At 49.0% G+C, this 17,487-nt stretch overlaps 1 protein-coding gene across 1 annotated transcript; it reads right to left on the bottom strand.

Annotated features, from left to right (window-relative positions):
* Positions 1-46: 46 nt before the first annotated feature.
* GPR157 (G protein-coupled receptor 157) lies at positions 47-12,835 on the bottom strand. Its single transcript, XM_027702863.1, has 5 exons — positions 12,444-12,835; positions 6,371-6,584; positions 4,015-4,209; positions 3,223-3,474; positions 47-868 (listed from the first exon to the last, which is right to left on the bottom strand). The coding sequence occupies exons 1-4, from the start codon at positions 12,818-12,820 to the stop codon at positions 3,259-3,261; spliced, it is 1,002 nt and encodes a 333-aa protein (XP_027558664.1). The 5' UTR covers positions 12,821-12,835; the 3' UTR covers positions 47-868; positions 3,223-3,258.
* Between the last annotated feature and the right edge of the window lie 4,652 nt (positions 12,836-17,487).

The following is a 17,487-nucleotide window of genomic DNA, read 5'->3' as shown; positions in this document are numbered from 1 at the left end:
ATGAGACCCTATTTTCTCTGCACAAAGGCAATGCTGGGCAGCATCCTGGTAAAGAAACAAAACTTTATTTTGTACGAGTTGGAGAAATATTTTAACACCAGGCAAACGAGGAGCTGTAAATAAGGTAAAACATTATCCCCAAATAGCAAACAAAACCCCCATCCCCTCCCCAGGTCTGATGCCACACTCCCAAAGCAAGAACACACTGCAGCCTTCAGCAGGGGACCTCTGGAGCTCAGAGCACTGGCCAGGCACTGCTGGGAGGGCTGTCCTTGCTGGAGGCTCTGGGGAACATCCCTGAGCACCAGGGCACTCTGCAGAGTTCAGATTTCCTCAGGAGGCAACTCCTGTGCTGCCACCACCATCCCTGATGATGAAGGCCCTCAACCATCCAGGAGGAGGAATGAACCATCCAGAGGAACCATCCACCACCACCAAACAAAGACGTTTGTTTGCACATTGTTATCTGTGTTCAAGTGAAGAACAGGAGCCAGCCTGGAGCTCCCGGGAAGATTCACACACTAGGACTGAAATCCATGCCCAGCACAGTCCTATTCAGCAGCTACTGAAGTTTTCCTGTCCCTGTGATATTTGCTCACCTCAGAACTCACCACACGTTTGCCTCAAAGCAAAACCCCAAACCGATTTCTAAGATTTATAGCGGAGGGTGAGGGGAAGAAGGGAAGGACACCAGGAAACTGGAGCACAGTCAAACAGTCTCTTCCAGAGGATCCTAAGCAAAGTTGAAGACCAAAGCCTTTGGTATGTGAGGGCAAGGAGGAGTGGGACCTTTTCCATCTGCTCAGCCTCTCCAGCGGCGTTTCCCGGGCTTTAGCTCCCTCTGTGGGACTCCGGGATGATCCCACACCTGCACAGAATGAAGCACAGTTACAACCCAGGACTGTCCCCCCACCCTGCAGCCTGTGCACAGAGCCTGGCACAGCCTGTGCCAGGAGAACAGGCTTTGCTGCGGCTCAAGCCCCAGGGATGTCCCCTTGGAGCAGCTGGAACAGGCATGATGGACCCATTCCTAAAACACAGCCTGGCACCACAACCTCAGCCACCTCCAGAAACACCTGAGCTGGAATTCTCCAGTCCGTGCCTGGCAGGGCAGAGGTCAGAGCCATCTCCACACCCAGCTGAGACACCTGCCCTGCACTCACACCTCACCCAGAGACCGAGGGGCACCTGGCCAGGAGCAGCCAGGCACTTCCACACATCACCTCCCCTATTATCCCATCTCCCTTCGTATTTAGGCCATCCTCAACTTCAGTGTTAGGACCCACAGGCATTTCTAAGAGGTTCTCTGTTGGCTGTTTTTCTTTCTCTGCCCTTGCTGACACGAGGATGTCAGAGATGTCACAGACTTTTGGTGTTTACAACCCAGCGTGAAACCCCTGGAGCTGGAAGTGTAATTCTGGTGAGCTGCACATTCCTTCAAAAGCATTTCTCAGAGCTCTGTAATGGAAAAAGGCAAACTGAGAACATGGAATCTGTTTTGATTAATTTTTTTGTGTTGGGTGTTTCTGTGTGTGTTTTGCTTTGTTTTCCCTTAAGCCAAGCTGGTGACAATTTTATTTTCTCTCTTCAGGGCTGGGTCCAAAAAACAGAACACAGCATGACACTAAGTCTCATAAAATTCAAAAATTACTATCCTGCCTTTCTACAAGAAGTTTAACATAGCTCCTCTTTCCAGGCCTCATGGGACCAACATGAAGTTGAGCTACCCAGGTTGCTATTTAGCTTTTAGAAGTTTAAAAAAAGACTTTTGAAAGGAGAAAAAAAACCCTCTTGAAGTTATCTATGGCAAAGATAAGATGTTTTCATCTACTTTTCAAAGACTCCAGGGATGGTAAGAGCAGAGCCCTTCTACATCCCCTTTAAATGGGCTCTGAGCTCTTGAGGGCTCCACCTCCCCTTGTTTACACAGCCTGTACACAACGGGGCTTAAATATACTAATATAGTAATAAAGCTAATGCCAAGGCTTCAGGAAATAACAGGGCCTGCCTCTGCCTACAGTCCCCTAAGAGCTCTGGATCATGTAACTGTTGTGCTTGCTGTTAGGGTGACTAAAATAAACTAAAATAAGAGCAGCTTTGGAGCAGCCGTGTGCCCGGAGCGGCGGCAGCCCGACAGCTGCCCTGCCTCCCCAGACAGCTCACAAGGCTCCTGCTCTGCTTGCAGAAACCTGGCCTACAAATTAAAAGTGTCAACTGATTAAAAATAAAGAGTCCTTTGTGGTTTTTTGGGGCTGTGTGGTTCTGGGAGGAGAAGAAAGAGATGTATGCAAGAGAGATCCCCTCGGAGCCCCACAGCCCCTTCCCTCCAGGATGCTCATCCCCTGTCCCAGGCAGGCATTTGCCTTTCAGGCTCAGCCCTTTGGACTGAGTGTGACCTGCAGGGAAAAGTACAACTGCAGAAGCACAGATGGTTTCATACTCTTCCTGAAGAGGCAGCACATGCCAGCACATTTATCTGAACAGTCAGGACAGCTGCTCCAGGTTTTACCTCCCTCAGCTGCACTCTCTGTTCCTGGAGAGAGCTCTGTCAATACCTGCTTCACAGACAGAGACCCACACAGCACCCCGGCCCCAAGTGCTCTGCAATGGACTGTTTGACACCCCTATAAATTCTGCAGCTCTCACTCATGAGGTCAAGCACAGAGGAACCAGGTGCTTCCACAACAATGCAAGGACATCAGTGCCCCATCTCGTGTCTGAAATTAAGAGCTTCTGTCGAATTTTTGCTCCTAGAGCCTTTCTAGCAGGCTTGGATGAATCACTTCCCCTCCTTTTCCCTTTCCTGGTGACTGGCAGCAGGGATTGCATTGCCTCATGAGGAAAACTCGGGGCACTAAACATCTGAACTGTGCAGTGCTGATGAAATGTGTGTGCACGTGGTATTTTACATCAAGAAGAGCCACTAATTCCTCTTCTTCAGTTTTCACTGGTGTCCTGTCTTTGAGGGCCAGACAGCCCTGCAGTCTAGTTCCTCATTTTACAGGCTCGATTAACAGCCACCACCCCAGCTCGGGGGAAAGGGGGGTGGAGCAGTTCTATAAATGGTTTAGGACCTGCAAAGTCAGACAGGGAATCCCCCCCAGCAGCAGCAGCAGCAGCAGAAACCCCCCTCTGCCAGCTGCTCCCTGGTAGCTGTCCCCACCCCTCAGACCACGAAGCACAGGCAAGGCAGGAGGAAAGACTCACACTGGATTTTTTTACCATGAAAGAAGGACTCAACGCTGAGGTGGAGGCAGCTCAGGTGCTGGAAAGCAGTGGCTTTGTCTGCTCAGGGCCTGGCACGTCCTTGTGGGGTTCTGGGCGCTGCCAGGAGCTGTTTGATCTCTGCCAGGGCCAATCCGACTCATCGTGTTTGCAGCAGCAGAGGAAGGAAAGCAGCCGAGCCCGGACCACCCGAGTGCAGAGCACAAACATGATGCAGTTGGCACCTCCCTGGAACGTGTTACCAATTCCCTGCAAGGGCAAGAAAGGAATGAACCAGTGCTGCTCCTCCAGGCACCCCCCAGAGAAGAGAAAACCTCGTGTCAGACCAGCTGCATGACAGTCACCAACTTCACCTCAACGAGAAAAACAAATTCAGAAAAAAATAAAGCTGCTTTTTTTTTTTTTTCCCCCCCCAGAGAGAGCACCCAAAAGCAGAGCAGAGAGCTGCTGTGGGCTGGCACTGCTGCAGCCTGGTGTGGGGCAGCAGCAGGCTGAGCCCTCCTGAAGGACAGACACCCAGCATTCCTGGTCTGAGCAGCTTCTCCAGGCAGCTGGCACTGTCCATCCCTCCCCGCTGCAGCTTCATCCTGCAGCCACTAGATGCTGCTGAAACAGCTGCTGCTGGAATCACTGCCCCTGCTGGAAGCATTGCTGTGGCTGAGCATCCCCGGGCAGCACCTGCCAGTAGGGAGCAGGTGTTCTCACAACACAGCATCCTGCCAAAAGAAGGGATATCGAGAGCACCAAGACCTCATCTCCCTCCCGATGCATTTCCTGGCGAATACTCACGTGCAGGACAACCAGGGCTGAGTTTTGCACGGCAGGGGAGTTGCAGAGGGTCAGGATGAACCTCACAGTGCTCCAGATGCGGAGGAAGATGAAGATGACAGGGATGAGAATCAACTTCTTGTCCGCTATGGAAGTCCTGGGCTGGAATGCGGGTGCTCCTGAGAGGATGGGGCGGTACTCTGAGAGAGCTGCGTGCTGCCAGGGAGGGGGAGAGAGAGAAAACATCAACAAAAACCTACATACACTGGATTCAGCTCCAGGGAGGGATTCTTTCCAGAGCAAATTAAATCTCTGCATCCTGCAGGAATTTAACAAGGGCACAGTTGTGAGCACCGGCCACACTCTGCCTTTGCAGGCACAAACATTCCTGCTGAAGCCAGGGAGTGGCAAATAAGGGAGGTCCAGCCCTTATCAGAGTCCCACTAAAGCTTTATACTTGCAAACATCACCAGGTAGTTGCCAAGAGACTGGGTCATAAGAATATAAATAAAAACGTGGTGCTCCATCAAATAGTTTTGCTGGGGCAGTGCTGCTGGCCAGGACTGTGTAAATGGGGGGCTGAGAATTCAGCCTTGTGAAGGCCTCTTGCCATACATATATATATAAAAAATATATATATATATACATATCTGGAAATATATAAATATATTTGTGTAGAACCTGCTGCCTGATTTCTGATCATGTACTGTCAGCAATGGGCTTCTGCAGATTTGGACAAACCTCTCTGTGCCAGCACATGTAGGGAAAAAAAAAAAAGAAAAAAGAAGATCTGTGCCCCGGATCAGGTTAAATCTCTGGAGAACTGACCTGCAGGAAACTGTTCCTCCTGCCATCAGGGTTACTGAGCACACACAGCTTTGATGCTTCGGGTTCTCCTTCGCTCCAGTCCTGCCAGTCCCGACACCTCATTCCCAACAGGACAGAGCTGTGTGACCACCACACTGCACAGTGGGCTCAGTCCAGTCCCACTGAGGGCTTTCAGTGCAGCTTCCCACCCACCCCCATGCAGTCTTTTCCCTTTGGAAAGCCCTCGGGACACACCCTGTGTGTGTCCCCCACAACAGCTCCTTCCAGAATTCCTCCTGCCTCTGACTGTGCAGGAGCCGCTCCTGCCACACTCCCTTCAGCCAGAACACAGCCCCAAGCCCTGCTCTGGTTGCCTATTGCTCTTCCTTGGAAGTGGGAGGCTCCCTGCCAGTTCGGAAGCTCAGCAGGCAGCTCCAGGCCTGGCAAATTCCCCAGGGATGAGGAGAGGTGCTCCAGTCCAGAAGGTTCCATGAGCTGCTGCTCCAGATCCTCAGACCCCCATGTGAGAGCAGTGAGAGCCTCCTGCCCTCAGCCCTGCACCCAGCACGGGGTCAGGGCTGCACTGGGGAGGGAGAGCAGAGTTTCCAGGAATCCCTGGCAGAGCAGGAGCAGTAGCCCAGCCTTTTGGGGTGGTCAGGTTTCCAGGAGGTCACACTTCTATCTTTGACAGCGGCTGGGACACGGTGTCCTGTTGGGGTTACATCAGGTGGTGCTGACAGGCACGAGTAAACCCTTCCCAACTCCCCCTTCCCAGGACACTTAGGGCTGCTTAAAACTACCCTGTTCTTCCAGCTTGTCTGCAGGATCCTGCCCTAACCAGATTGGTGTTTATCCCTTACTACAACTGCCACAGCTACACAAGTGCAGTGGCAGCATTTTCCAGAAGGACACCTATCGACACTTGGGAGGGTTTTTTTAACTCTAATACAACTTAGAGGAAAAAAGGAATCCCTGAATGCAGTTCCTTCTGCCACTCTCAACCTAGATGTCTCTGTTATGCAAATGCTGTCCCAGATGCCTGGATTCTTTGTGTTCACAAGGAACAGCAACGACTAAAGCTCTGAATTCCAAAACCCTGCAGGGTGTCTCCTGTGCAGTGTGTGTGTGGTGCCTGTTGCCATATAGTGCCCAGACTCCCAAACAGTGCTTTATGCTGCCAGTACAAAACATTCATAAACACAAACTATCCTCACTGATACTGCAAGGACTGAAGTTAGATAAATCCAGTCTCAGGCTGGGTACAAGTGGAACTGCAGAACACTGATTAAAGCGGAATTTTGTCCTTCACGTCCTGTTTCAGTTCTTACTGTAGGACTGAGCATTTCCCTCATGAACATCCCATAACCCCTGTATGTTCTCAAAAGGTTTTTACATCCCTGTGCTAAGCCACTGTGTGATGCTGCAGGGGCACTGCTGCTCCCAAGAGTGGGGACATTTCAGTGCTGAGAAGCAATTCCTGCCCAAATGTGGCCCAAAAACTGCAGAGCACTGGGAAGGCAGAACCACAGAGCAAGTCTGCAAGCCCAGCTGAACCCAGCACAGTACTCACTGCTCTGTTGATGTGCTTCTTGATGAGGATGTAGAGCACTGGCAGGGTCACATAGGCCAGGATCTCCCAGACTTTCCCCGTTAGCAGCATCCACAGGACACGATCCTCAGCATCCAGGTTGACCCAACACCAGCCCACGGAAACGTTGGAGGCGTCGTAGCCAATCTTCTTCAGAGCCACAGCTGCCACCGTGATGCCAAGGGGGACACCCCAGCTGAGGGGAGAGCACAGAGAGCAGGGTGAAGCCAAGAACATCCTCAGTTTAGTTCCCCCCACACCTCAGGGAGACGGGTGGCAGGTCAGGGATTCTCCATCAGCCAGGATGCCAATGTTGTTCCAGACCATCAGGCTGAAGGGAAGGGGCTGACAGTCAGACAGTGTGTGGATGTGGACTGCAAATCCATTTCCTAAGGACCCATTATAGGGATTTGGATCCCCAGTCCTGAAGGACAGATGTATAATGATGTGCTACACTCTGACCTGGCCTGCACAGCACACTCAGGGTGAAGAGGAGACATCCCACCTTCCCACCTACTCCCCTTCTCCCTTGGATACAGGTGAGGCTGAGGATATGACAAGTCCAGAGCACTGCACAATGTGACTGCCCTGCAGGGCTCAGCCACCTCACTCAGGGCTTTCAGAACACAAGCAGCCAAATCCCACGCTCTGATTCCAAAGTGACACTTGGCACATAAAGGACCAGCACACAAAGAAATCCACAACTTTATTCCATCAGTGGTTTGGTTTGGTTTGGTTTGCTTTTAAGTGGAGGTGTAGGAAATATTTTGGGAGCAAAAGCATAATTTCTGAAGGACAAAGAACAAGTTTCTTCCCAAGGAAAAGTACTGGCAGTAACAGCAGAAAGCTAAGAATGCCAAGAGGAGCCACATTCACATAATTTGGAGCTGTGACTTCAGCTTGTCTCTTGACAGCAGAGGCAAATATAAGGAAGCATTTAGAAGAAAAACAACTGTGGTGACACACATGAATTGTCACTCAGCAGCTTGGGCTGCCCACAAGAAGCCACAAGGAAGAAGAGAAAAATTCCATGAGCCCACAGAAACATAAAAATTACACCAGGGCTGAAATAGTGCCCTGCATCCAGCTGAATGCATCACCTGCCCTTCCCACGTCCATCCTCAGGGGAAAACCCTGTGGAGCCTGAAGAGGGACAAGAGACATTCAATAAATGCCATAAATGCTTGAAAGTGCTCAGACTGAGCTCCCAGCACAACCCTCCTGGGCTCCCCAGGTGCAGAGAAAACAAATTCTTGCTCTCAGTACCTTCCTCGTTCATGCTTGTCTTTCACTGACAGCCTGGAGCAGCTGCAGAGAGCATGGAAAGGATCTTCCTCCCAAAAATGGGTTCCACAGGCACCAGACTATGCAGGCAAACAGCAGTTGCCTTGACCAGATTATCTGAAATTCCAATTGAAGAATCAGAGATAATCCCGTGATATTAGATTTCAAAAAATACCCCATTTCCTACTCTTAAATAACGTCCATGTTCACCTGCTCACAAAACAAACAAATGTGAATGTAACACTGTAAAAAATGTCAGAGTCAAGTCTTCAGCGTGTTTAGGACATTTTGTTTCAATGTTCAGCTCAGAACAGGCAGTGCTGACCCAAGCCAGTGCTGTTATTTCAGGACAGTGGTGCTGCAGGAAGCCCTCCCCACGCTGTTATCAGAGCAGGCTTTCTAAAAACATCCCAAACGTCACCACCACCCTGACAGTTTCCACACAATCCAAGACTCGTTTTGGTAAAAAATGGTGATTTCTCTGAAAACCATCCCACGTGCCAAGACATTCCATTTTCAGCTCACTCGGAAGAATTAAGGTAAGGAATTCAAGAGAACTGGCATTTCCTTAGACAAACCAAGTTAAGGCACACAGGTACCAAGAAAAAGGAAGTGAATTAAAAAACTAATTTCTCTAAATAATCATCTCAACAGTGACCTGAAACTGAGAGAGAATCAAAATAAAAGCAGCTCAAATTTCTGTGTGTGGATGTAAAACAGCCTAAGTCCACACAGACACAGCCAGAGAAGCCACTGTAGGAAATATCAGACCCCAAGGCAAGAGAGTTACAAAAATCTTCAGTATATAAGTGGGGAAAGGAATAATGTGGAAGAAAACTGCTGCACAGCAGGCAGTTAATTTTCACTGGAATAGCACGTTGGGATCAGATGGATATTTACGACCAACACCAAGGACAAAGTGAAGTCAGAAACACCACTTCAAAGTGAAGTCAGAAAGGATCTAGAAAGCAATCAGACATTTCAGTGAACTTCAGCTCCATTTTAGAAAACTGGAAAGGAGAACTGAGACTGGTGAGTTGGTTGTTCTTAAGAACTCCTAAATGACAGATTCACCAGGACTGCAAAATGCCAACGCTTTACACCCAGCTGGAGGAACGGAGGAGCTGAGGAACCAGGAGTCATCACCCAAGGCATGTAAAGAGTGGAATGAAAGGGATCCAGGATAACAGAGAGGCAGAAATATTCCTCTGAGCCTCCAAGAGCAATTGTGTGGGCTGGGCCTCTCCAAAGCACACTTGGATCTAAATACAATCGGAGTGGGAGAGAAGGGGAAGATGACAACTCCTTGCATCTCTGTAGGACGGGTGGAGATCCCATCTCTAAGGCAGACACAACACTTCTTATTCCCCTAATACAGCTCCTGGCAATGGATTACTAAAAAAACATATAACCCACTGTTATCCTTGCACATCAACACCACAACAAGGCAGGACAAGGACCCCTAAACTCCAGCAGCATTCAGCTGGACTTGTCCTGATTTTCTTGTCCTCAGTGTGCCTGGGTCAGGTTGTTTAATAACCATAATTCTGATTTATGCTGCACAGCTGCTTTTTTTTCCTCCCTAGAGGCTCTTACAAGAGGTGATTTGCTGTCACCTGCCTGCACAGGTCAGACTACAAGCCAACCTGCCAGCAGGCCTGCAGGCAATTCCTTCTGGGGGCAGGAATTTATCCTCTGCAGAGAAAGAAAAATCAATCTTCTGGATACCCCAGCCAATATTCCAGGAAAAGAGCTTTGAGTACACCTTGCAAGCAGAACTCCAGAGGAAATCTGCCCTGATTTAAGCATGCATGAGGCAGCCCAGCAAGGACTGAGATGAACAGCACAGTAGTACATGAAAGGACCCCAAGTACTCCATGGACATGCATGTATATGTACATAAATGTATATATAAACCAACACACATTTATATGTATATATACAAACAAGGCATATATATGCTTATAATGATTAAATATTATTTATTAGCGCTATAAATAAAGCATATATATGCTTGTATGCATTGCCTGATCACAAAATAAAAATACTTCAAAGCTTGTCAGCAATTGCTGTCAAAAGCCAAGAAAAAAACCCTAATCCTAAGATGGGCTCTGTCTGTCTGGTCCACTCCTCACCCTCAGTTTGGATCAGCTGCTCTCACAACAGAGATGACATTACCCAACTAGATATTCAGAAATTCAGAACACGAGGTAGCCTGGTTCTTTATGCTCTGGATGCCAGAACTCACACTTTACAACTGCATAAATATTTCCAAAGCTAAGTGTAAGCTTGTTTTCAAAGCTCCTCTGAGCTGGGCAAGTTTAAAACCCAAACAGAGGCTGCAGCTCTCCAGCCCAGCAGCAGAAGAGGTGGATGTGTTACCACATGAATCGCTGAGGGACAAACCTGTTTGGCAGGTTTGGTCCAGTGTGACATCCTCATTTCCCTACGGAGACTTTCAGGTCCTGACTTCCCAACATGTATTTAGTCAGCTCCACTCAGCTAAAGAATAAAGTCTCTGGTTACACCTGACATCAACAAAGCACTCGTCTTTACAAACACTTGCCCCTTGTGAGCAGCTGCTGGTGAAGAATGGGAAACATGTCTGACAAAACTCCATCCTGCCCTGAATCCCTTCCAAACGTGCCTTGGAATGACTCTTCACACAATGGTCGCTGCATGACTGTGCTGGCAAACTACAAAGCAAGGAGGGGGGAAAACAAAAAAATCTCAGGTTCTTGCCTGGACAAAAAAAAAGAAAAGAAATTTAACTTTCATTACCTGCCTTTGTCACCTTTCTTTTTGCCCTAGACAGGTCTCCCACACTCCTCCTGCAACTAATATACAAAAAGACACATTGGTAGAAGTGGTTCTAGTAGATTTTTAGGCTACCAGCACCACAGACTTCCAGTGGAACCTTGAAACACTGGAAAGGGTGAGGGGGAGCCACCTTCAGGCATTACATCCAGAATTTCACGTTATGATTGAGTTCTCAGGTAACCACCAAAGCGCAGGGATGGGAAGCAGGATGATGTGTCACGAGGGGACGGGCAGAGAACAGGTCCTCACTTGTTTTCCTCTGAGTTTTCCTAAGCAGAAGCAGCTTTAACCACTGGCTCTGCACAGAGCAGGAGGCATTTACAAAGCAGCACCTGATGACAGGTGCTCTGTGAGTGCTGCCCATACCCTTTTAACAGAGCGAGTGGTGCTGATCCACACCAAGGGCAGAAGATGGCATTTAGTTTCGTTGTAAAGAACTGAAAATAAACTTACGAATTCACCCAGAGGGCAGCTCAGTTTGAGCTGTGTCACAAAGCAGAGCAATCTTTCAGGGCTTTTACAGTTTTGAAAGAGTGCACAGATTACAGCCAACCCTGTTTCAGTCGCTCTGGCTGTTCCTTTCTGCACTTTGTAGCCAACGAGGCTGAGGAGCATTAAACCAGATGGAGAAACAAATACAGGCAAAAACCACACAAGCAATTAGCAGACAAGAAAATTACAAATAGACCAGATTTGCCTCAACTCTTTGATGTCTCCTGATGGAGCCAGCATGGCCATGAAGGAGTCAGACTTCTGTTTTCTGTCCATTAAGCAACTTGTGGCTCTTCACTGGCGCTCCATCCTCCCACAGCTCTCAGAGCTCTCTATTTACTTGAGATTAAATAATCTAAAAAACTCCTCCACTGTCTCACTGCATCTTATTTCAGCTTCTCCACCACCAACCTGGTGTTTCCAGTCACCTCAGGCTTCCTCACACACAGCCCTTGCTGTCAAGCAGGAATTAGAACAGGTAGGGCAGGACTTGAAGTTTCTCCCTGATTCACACTCAGCCTTAAAGTCTTTCTGTGGCACATCCTTACCTGCACTCTAATTCAATCATCTCCCAACTGATAGTGTTTGAAACTAAAAGGTGACAAATATTTGACTAAGAAACCAAAGAAAATTCAGTGTTTGTCCCAATGACTTCCCCCCCCCTTTTAAAGCAGATCATTCCTCTTATAATTTATTGCAAAAGCTTGGCAACAAGGAGGACTAAAGGATCACTGTTTTGCTCAGCGTGGACGCAGCACATGATTCCACAAGCTCCCATTGCATAATGAAAGCTTTTACTGAACATGCTGTGGAAAATCAGCTCCCTAAATAACAGCAACCGAGACATAAAGCTACACTGCGGTCTGGCTCGTCTTGCTTTCAATCAAACACGCCAAAACAACCTTCAGAATGCTTTTCTAGCAGCAGCCTCATCACTTGCAGACGACACTCTCCTGTGGGTATTGAATTACAGCAACCTGCCCGGGGAAAGGGGGAAGGATCCACACACCAGGGAAGTCAGGGACCCATGGAAACAGATCCCAAACACGGGGGTTTTGGCAACACCAGACAGGTATCGCAAACACAAGTTTTAGGATATTATTTCCAGGATGTCAAGGCAGAAGCCAGGATTTTTAGAGTCGTTATAACTTGGCAGAGATTTTTCTATGTGACCTTGAGCAAAAACATTTTTAACTTTTCCGCGTCTCCAGTTCTTCGCTTGGGAAGGGAGCGGGGGGGAAGGGGGAGGGTAACCAGCAGGGTTGGCTGGTTACAAGACAGCAAAATCCACGTTTAAAAGGAATCTGAGAGGGGGACACAGACGCTATCCTTGAGGGAAGCACAGGTGATTCCAGCGGCCATCCAAGCGCTCCATCGTGGAGCGGAGCAGTGGGGGCTCCTGGCCACGGGGTGGGTGTCGGGGGGTCCCCACCTCCCAGGAGCCGCAGGCAGCACCCACCTCACGGCGTGGAAGCAGCACAGCAAGCCCGTGCCCGTGGGCGAGCCCCTGACGATGGTGAGGTAGAGGTAGAGGGCGATGGCCATGGTCCAGAAGAAGGAGCTGGTGTTGGCGAAGGTGGACAGGGCGCCCTGCAGGACGCAGTCCCAGGAGGTCCTGTCGAAGTCCTGCAGCACCCCGTAGAAGTAGGAGAGCGCCGAGAGCAGGTCTGCCAGCGACAGGTAGAGCAGGAGCTGCCGCGGCCGCGTCCGCAGCTCCGGCCACAGCGCCTGGGAGCAGAGCAGGAGCGAGGAGCCCACGCAGGACAGGACACAGGACACGAGCACCACGGCCCGCTCCGAGCCCAGCAGCTCCGTCGGGGGCAGCGGGGCGGGCATCGCACCGGTCCCGGCAGCGGCGAGGGATGGAGGAGCCGCGGCGGGACGGGAGCGCTCCCGCGGGAGCGCCGGGATGGGACGGGATGGGATGGGATGGGGAGGGCAGGAGCGGCAGGAGCCGGGGCCGGCTCGGCAGCGGCGGGACCCGACCCGCCCCCGCCGTCATGTGAGCCCGGCCCGGCCCCCCCGCTGCCCCCGGATCCCGAGGGAATCCCCGGGGACGGCACCGGGAGCCGCGCACGGCGGAGCGCTGGGAGCGAAGCGGCTGCGGCTCCGCGGCACAGAAAACACCTCCGTTCTTCAAATCAAAAAACCCCGCCGCCACAGGACAGGTCAGAAACAAACGCCTGTTCTACTGTCGTTTCCTTATTTTTACTGCTGACTCCTTACTTTTACTCTCGGGACCTTCTTCCCCCAGGACAGCGCACAGTTCGCCTGCCCCTTCTGAGCCAGATCTATCGGTGTTTGCACAGATATACGAACACCCGGGGGCACACTGGAACACGTTCAGATGTCCAGAAGAAAGGTTTATCAGCAACACACACCACCGGTCGCTCACCCTCCCCAGGTGACACCAGTGTTACCTCCACCTTCCACATTCCAGCACTGATTCACAGCATCCTGCTCCATCCTGCACCCCGTGGAGTGGAAAAGCCTCAGGAGACACAACAGAGCGTTCACTCCCGTGTTAAACGGATTTTACAGTTCTGTCGATAAGAAAGAGCTTTCCCCCACCCTGCCTCCCCTTCAAAGAACTCACAGGCTGAAAGCATGTCCTTGTTTGCCTGATCCTTTACTGGCTTCCAAACACAACTCATGCTTTACACCTTTGATGTGGATGTGCTCCATTTTCAAAGGGCGTTGCTGTCTCAGGTGTCTTGTTCTCTCAAACAGTTTAATCATTTCCCAGCCATGAAGGACCCCTGCTGAACTCAGTTTTTAACACGTTTTTTTGGGACCTGTAAAACCAGCTGTCCCCACTCAAACTTCTCCCAGCACCCCGAAGCCACTTAACACACCCCAGAAAACACACCTGATGGAAGCACCTTAAAAAAACACAAACGATTTCATGTCTTCATGTCACTTTTGGCCACGGTGTCCTTTCAGTTTTACATTCCCATCTTCCAAATTGAGAGTTCTCAACATTTCAAATCACTTCTTTCGACCAGTTTTGTATTTAAAACACACCGTTTTGCAATCGAGTAACTTTTTCAGGGTAACAAGTATTTAATTGAACTCTGCTTTTGCACTATGAAAACTTTACTGGAAAATACATCATTCCACTTCTTAAAAAATAACCCCACGCTCCCCTCAGATGTATAAGAGGGCCACCACTGCTTACATGTTTTTTCAAGAGCGGGTTTTTCCACTGCAGCCATTTCTTCTTCCACTGCTGTGCTGCACAGCTGCACTCAAACCTGCAGCTCCACTGCCTCCTTAAGTTTTTTATTACCTTCGTCTGGTTTTGAGTTGCAAGTTCAAATCCAATTTTCTAATGAATCCTGGAAGCCCTGGGGGACACATCATCAGTTTGGCAGGATGAGCCTTCACACCCACTCTGCCAGTTCACAAAGAGCTTCTCGGTAACATCCAGCCCTGGCTGCCTTGGGTTGGGTGCCAGTGCTCAATGAAGCCTTTAGAGCTTTTTATCACATTGATTTAAATCAGTTTTGCCACAGTACAAAAAAGGGGGGCACGAGGGTCAGGACCACAGAGCACCTCACAAATAGACCATCTGACACTTGCCTTCCCTGTGCCACCCAAAGACAATCCTGCTGCTCCAGAGGCACCTCCAGGGACGAGTCACACCAACACCTTTCTGAGAAGCTGCTGGATAGAACTTCAGAGCCTTTTAAAGCTCTCTTCACTAAGTCCCCAGCTACATCCAGGCCTGGTGTGCTTGGGGCATCAGTCAGTTGTTCTGTTAAAATTCCTTCCTCTGGAAACAAGATTGTCTTTCAGCTTACCCTTTTTGCCCTTTATTACCACTCAGTTAAACTTCAGCCGAGCAGGCTTTCACTTTTAGGAGTTTATTTTGGAGCCTGATGCCCTCTGCATGTCCTTTATAGGAAAAGGAAGTTGCAGCAACTTGCATTTCCCCTGAACACAGTTTGACACTAATAGCTTTTTTTAACTTATCATTATTCCAGCCTTTCTTTAGCTACCATCTGATCCACCCCAATAAACCCACGAGACAAAGCTTTGTCAAGGCTGCATTCCCAGTTGTTGTTCTTACACATTCTTGGCTTCTTCCTTGTTGTTTGGTTTCCCCTTTCCCCACTTTTATAGCACAAGACACTCCCCTAACTATCACAAACATCCAGACAAACCACACCATCAAACACCCTGGCCTTTGAGTGTTGCTTTTATTTTGGGTGTTGGATGTGGCTCCGTAACACAGCTTAATTAGGCCTTGCCAGAGAGTGAATCAAAATAAATCCAGAATTTGCATTTCCCTGTGGCTGTAATTCAGATATTCCCCTCTCCTCGCTTTTAAAAAACAGTTTGTTAGGTCGTCAGGTGTTGCAGAAATAAACAAATGTATCTTTGTCTTAGCAATCAGAAATAAGTCGGGCAGAGGGTTTTCTGCTGGGTCTCTCCCTGTTCTCTAAAGTAGGAATATAAGTTTACACAGAAGTCACCACTCAACAGCAGGGCACCCACAAGGAGTTTGTGCTTTAAAACTGATTAATAAAAGGCAAATAACTTCTTACTAAGGATTCCCACCACCTTTCATTTTCTTGGCATCTCCACATCCAAGACATCCAGCATCTCCGTGGCATTCCTGGCATTTTGGGGTTGTCACCTTCCAACTGCAGGGGAGCAGTGCAGCTGCCTCTGCCCAAACACACATTCCTACCTTCACTCCCAAGGAATCTGCAGTTGTCCAGAGAACAGAAATATTTGGAAACTGCCCAAAGATACATGTCAACTCAAAGGCAGCATTGTCTGTAGCTCAGAAGTAAAAAAAAAAAATCTAAGCAAGTAGCTTGTTATAAAGCAACAGACACAATGAAAAATCTCCTTTGAGAACTTGGCTTTCAGATGCTTTTTAAGGCACAGGGAGATGAAGCAACCTGGTGTTTGGTGAAAAGACAAAAAAATCTTTTTTCCTGACTTGAATTCATCTCACCAGCCACTCAAAGAGCTTTCTGACACACAGGCTACACTCTGCATCTTATGAGGCACTGGTTGAGCTGTAACTGCATAAATTTACCTCCACCATGAGACAAAATGTACTGACATAACCTTTAAATTTTTATTTTTTTTTAAACCAGCTTCAACAAGAAGTTTTTGCTCTGCCCCTGCAGCTGGTAGGAAGCTGGGCTGAGACAGTTCCCCATTAACTGGGAAGCTGGTCATATGCCTTAGGACTTTTAAGTGATTATTAGGAGCTGAGACCCCACAGCACCTCTGCATATCACAGACAAAGGCCTGCTTTCACAGCACTGTGAAATCTCCTGGATTTAGTGCAGGATCAGTGAGACAGCTTTTATCAGAGATAAAGACACTCCACAGAAAAAGCACATGAGCAGAAGTTCTGCTCTTGCTCTGTTTTACTCCCCTGAAACGCTCAAAGGCCAACTCTGGGTTCACCAGGGAGAGGAGCCTGAGCTTCTCCTGAACCATCAAGACACCATTTCCCATCCCAGCCCAGAGCACACACGTGTGAGGAAGAAAAGAGACTTTGCACCATTTACAGCTGTTTGTTTCTGATATTTAAGCCAAGAGAGAATCCAAGTTCCCTTCACCACATCCACTTTAAGGCCACAGATAGAATAACACCCTCTGACTGCAAGTGCCAGCTCCCAGCACCCCCAGCAGCCTCTCTACCCACAAGAGGTCACTGCTGGTCCAGGCAGGAGTGTTTTCTCCTATCACCTCTGTCCTGATCTAACAAGCTCTTCATAAAGGCTCTGACACCAGCACATGGACCTTGGTCACCTTTTCCCATCCCTGCCCACAGCTTAGACAGCACTTTCAAGTAGGAGCCTGGAAAAAATGGGTTGAGTCCAGTTTCACTGCACACACACAAAAAATGTAGATGAGTACTGAAATAACCAGAACTCTTTAATGCTTTAGTTTTCAAACCACCACGCAGCTCATTCCAACCCAGGAAGCCAATACAGCTGTTTCTTGTACTCATCAGCTTCTCAGGGCTCAGCCTGGGAGCAATTAGACACCCAACTCCCACCCTCCTGAGAGGAATGCAAAGTTCAATGCACCCTGCACAACCTGCCCCTGACACAGACCCCAGGCAGGGCACTGTGCATGGCTGAGAACACCTGGCCAAGAGTTAAACCTGAGTCTCTGGAAAGAGGAACCTCACTCTGGAATTGTAAAACAGTAAAGAAAAAAAAAAAAAAGCCAGCCAACAGTTTTACCAGCACCTGAGCTCTTCATTTCCAGGAGAATGGGACCATTTTTCTAAGTCATCACCTGATCCTTGGGTTCACTGCCTCAGCTGAAAGGAAAGCCAGGGAAGCATAGTTGAGAGAAGGCTTCTGAGAGAGGTGAAAATCCTCATGCTTGTCCTTTGTTGCTTTTTCTAGCATGTGACCAAAAAAAACCCTACATTTCTAGCAGTCCTGGCACAGATTAGGGACCTAATCCTTGACTTCATTAACCCCCTCTGTTCCATTTTTGGACAGACACTAACACAGCCA

This window comes from Neopelma chrysocephalum, unplaced genomic scaffold (assembly GCF_003984885.1).
Source record: "Neopelma chrysocephalum unplaced genomic scaffold, ASM398488v2 Primary Assembly neopelma1_200, whole genome shotgun sequence".
NCBI classification, from domain to species: Eukaryota; Metazoa; Chordata; class Aves; order Passeriformes; family Pipridae; genus Neopelma; species Neopelma chrysocephalum.
This window is presented reverse-complemented; position numbering and strand designations above follow the sequence as displayed.

Bases quoted from the DNA above. Each gene is read 5' to 3' on its own strand.
- GPR157 (XM_027702863.1), bottom strand. From the start codon at position 12,820: ATGCCCGCCCCGCTGCCCCCGACGGAGCTGCTGGGCTCGGAGCGGGCC. The intron at 6,585-12,443 runs GTGGGTGCTGCC...CTCTCCCCTCAG, and splicing joins TGCTGCTTCCACGCCGTGAG to CTGGGGTGTCCCCCTTGGCA. The intron at 4,210-6,370 runs GTGAGTACTGTG...CCTCCCTGGCAG, and splicing joins AGAAGCACATCAACAGAGCA to CACGCAGCTCTCTCAGAGTA.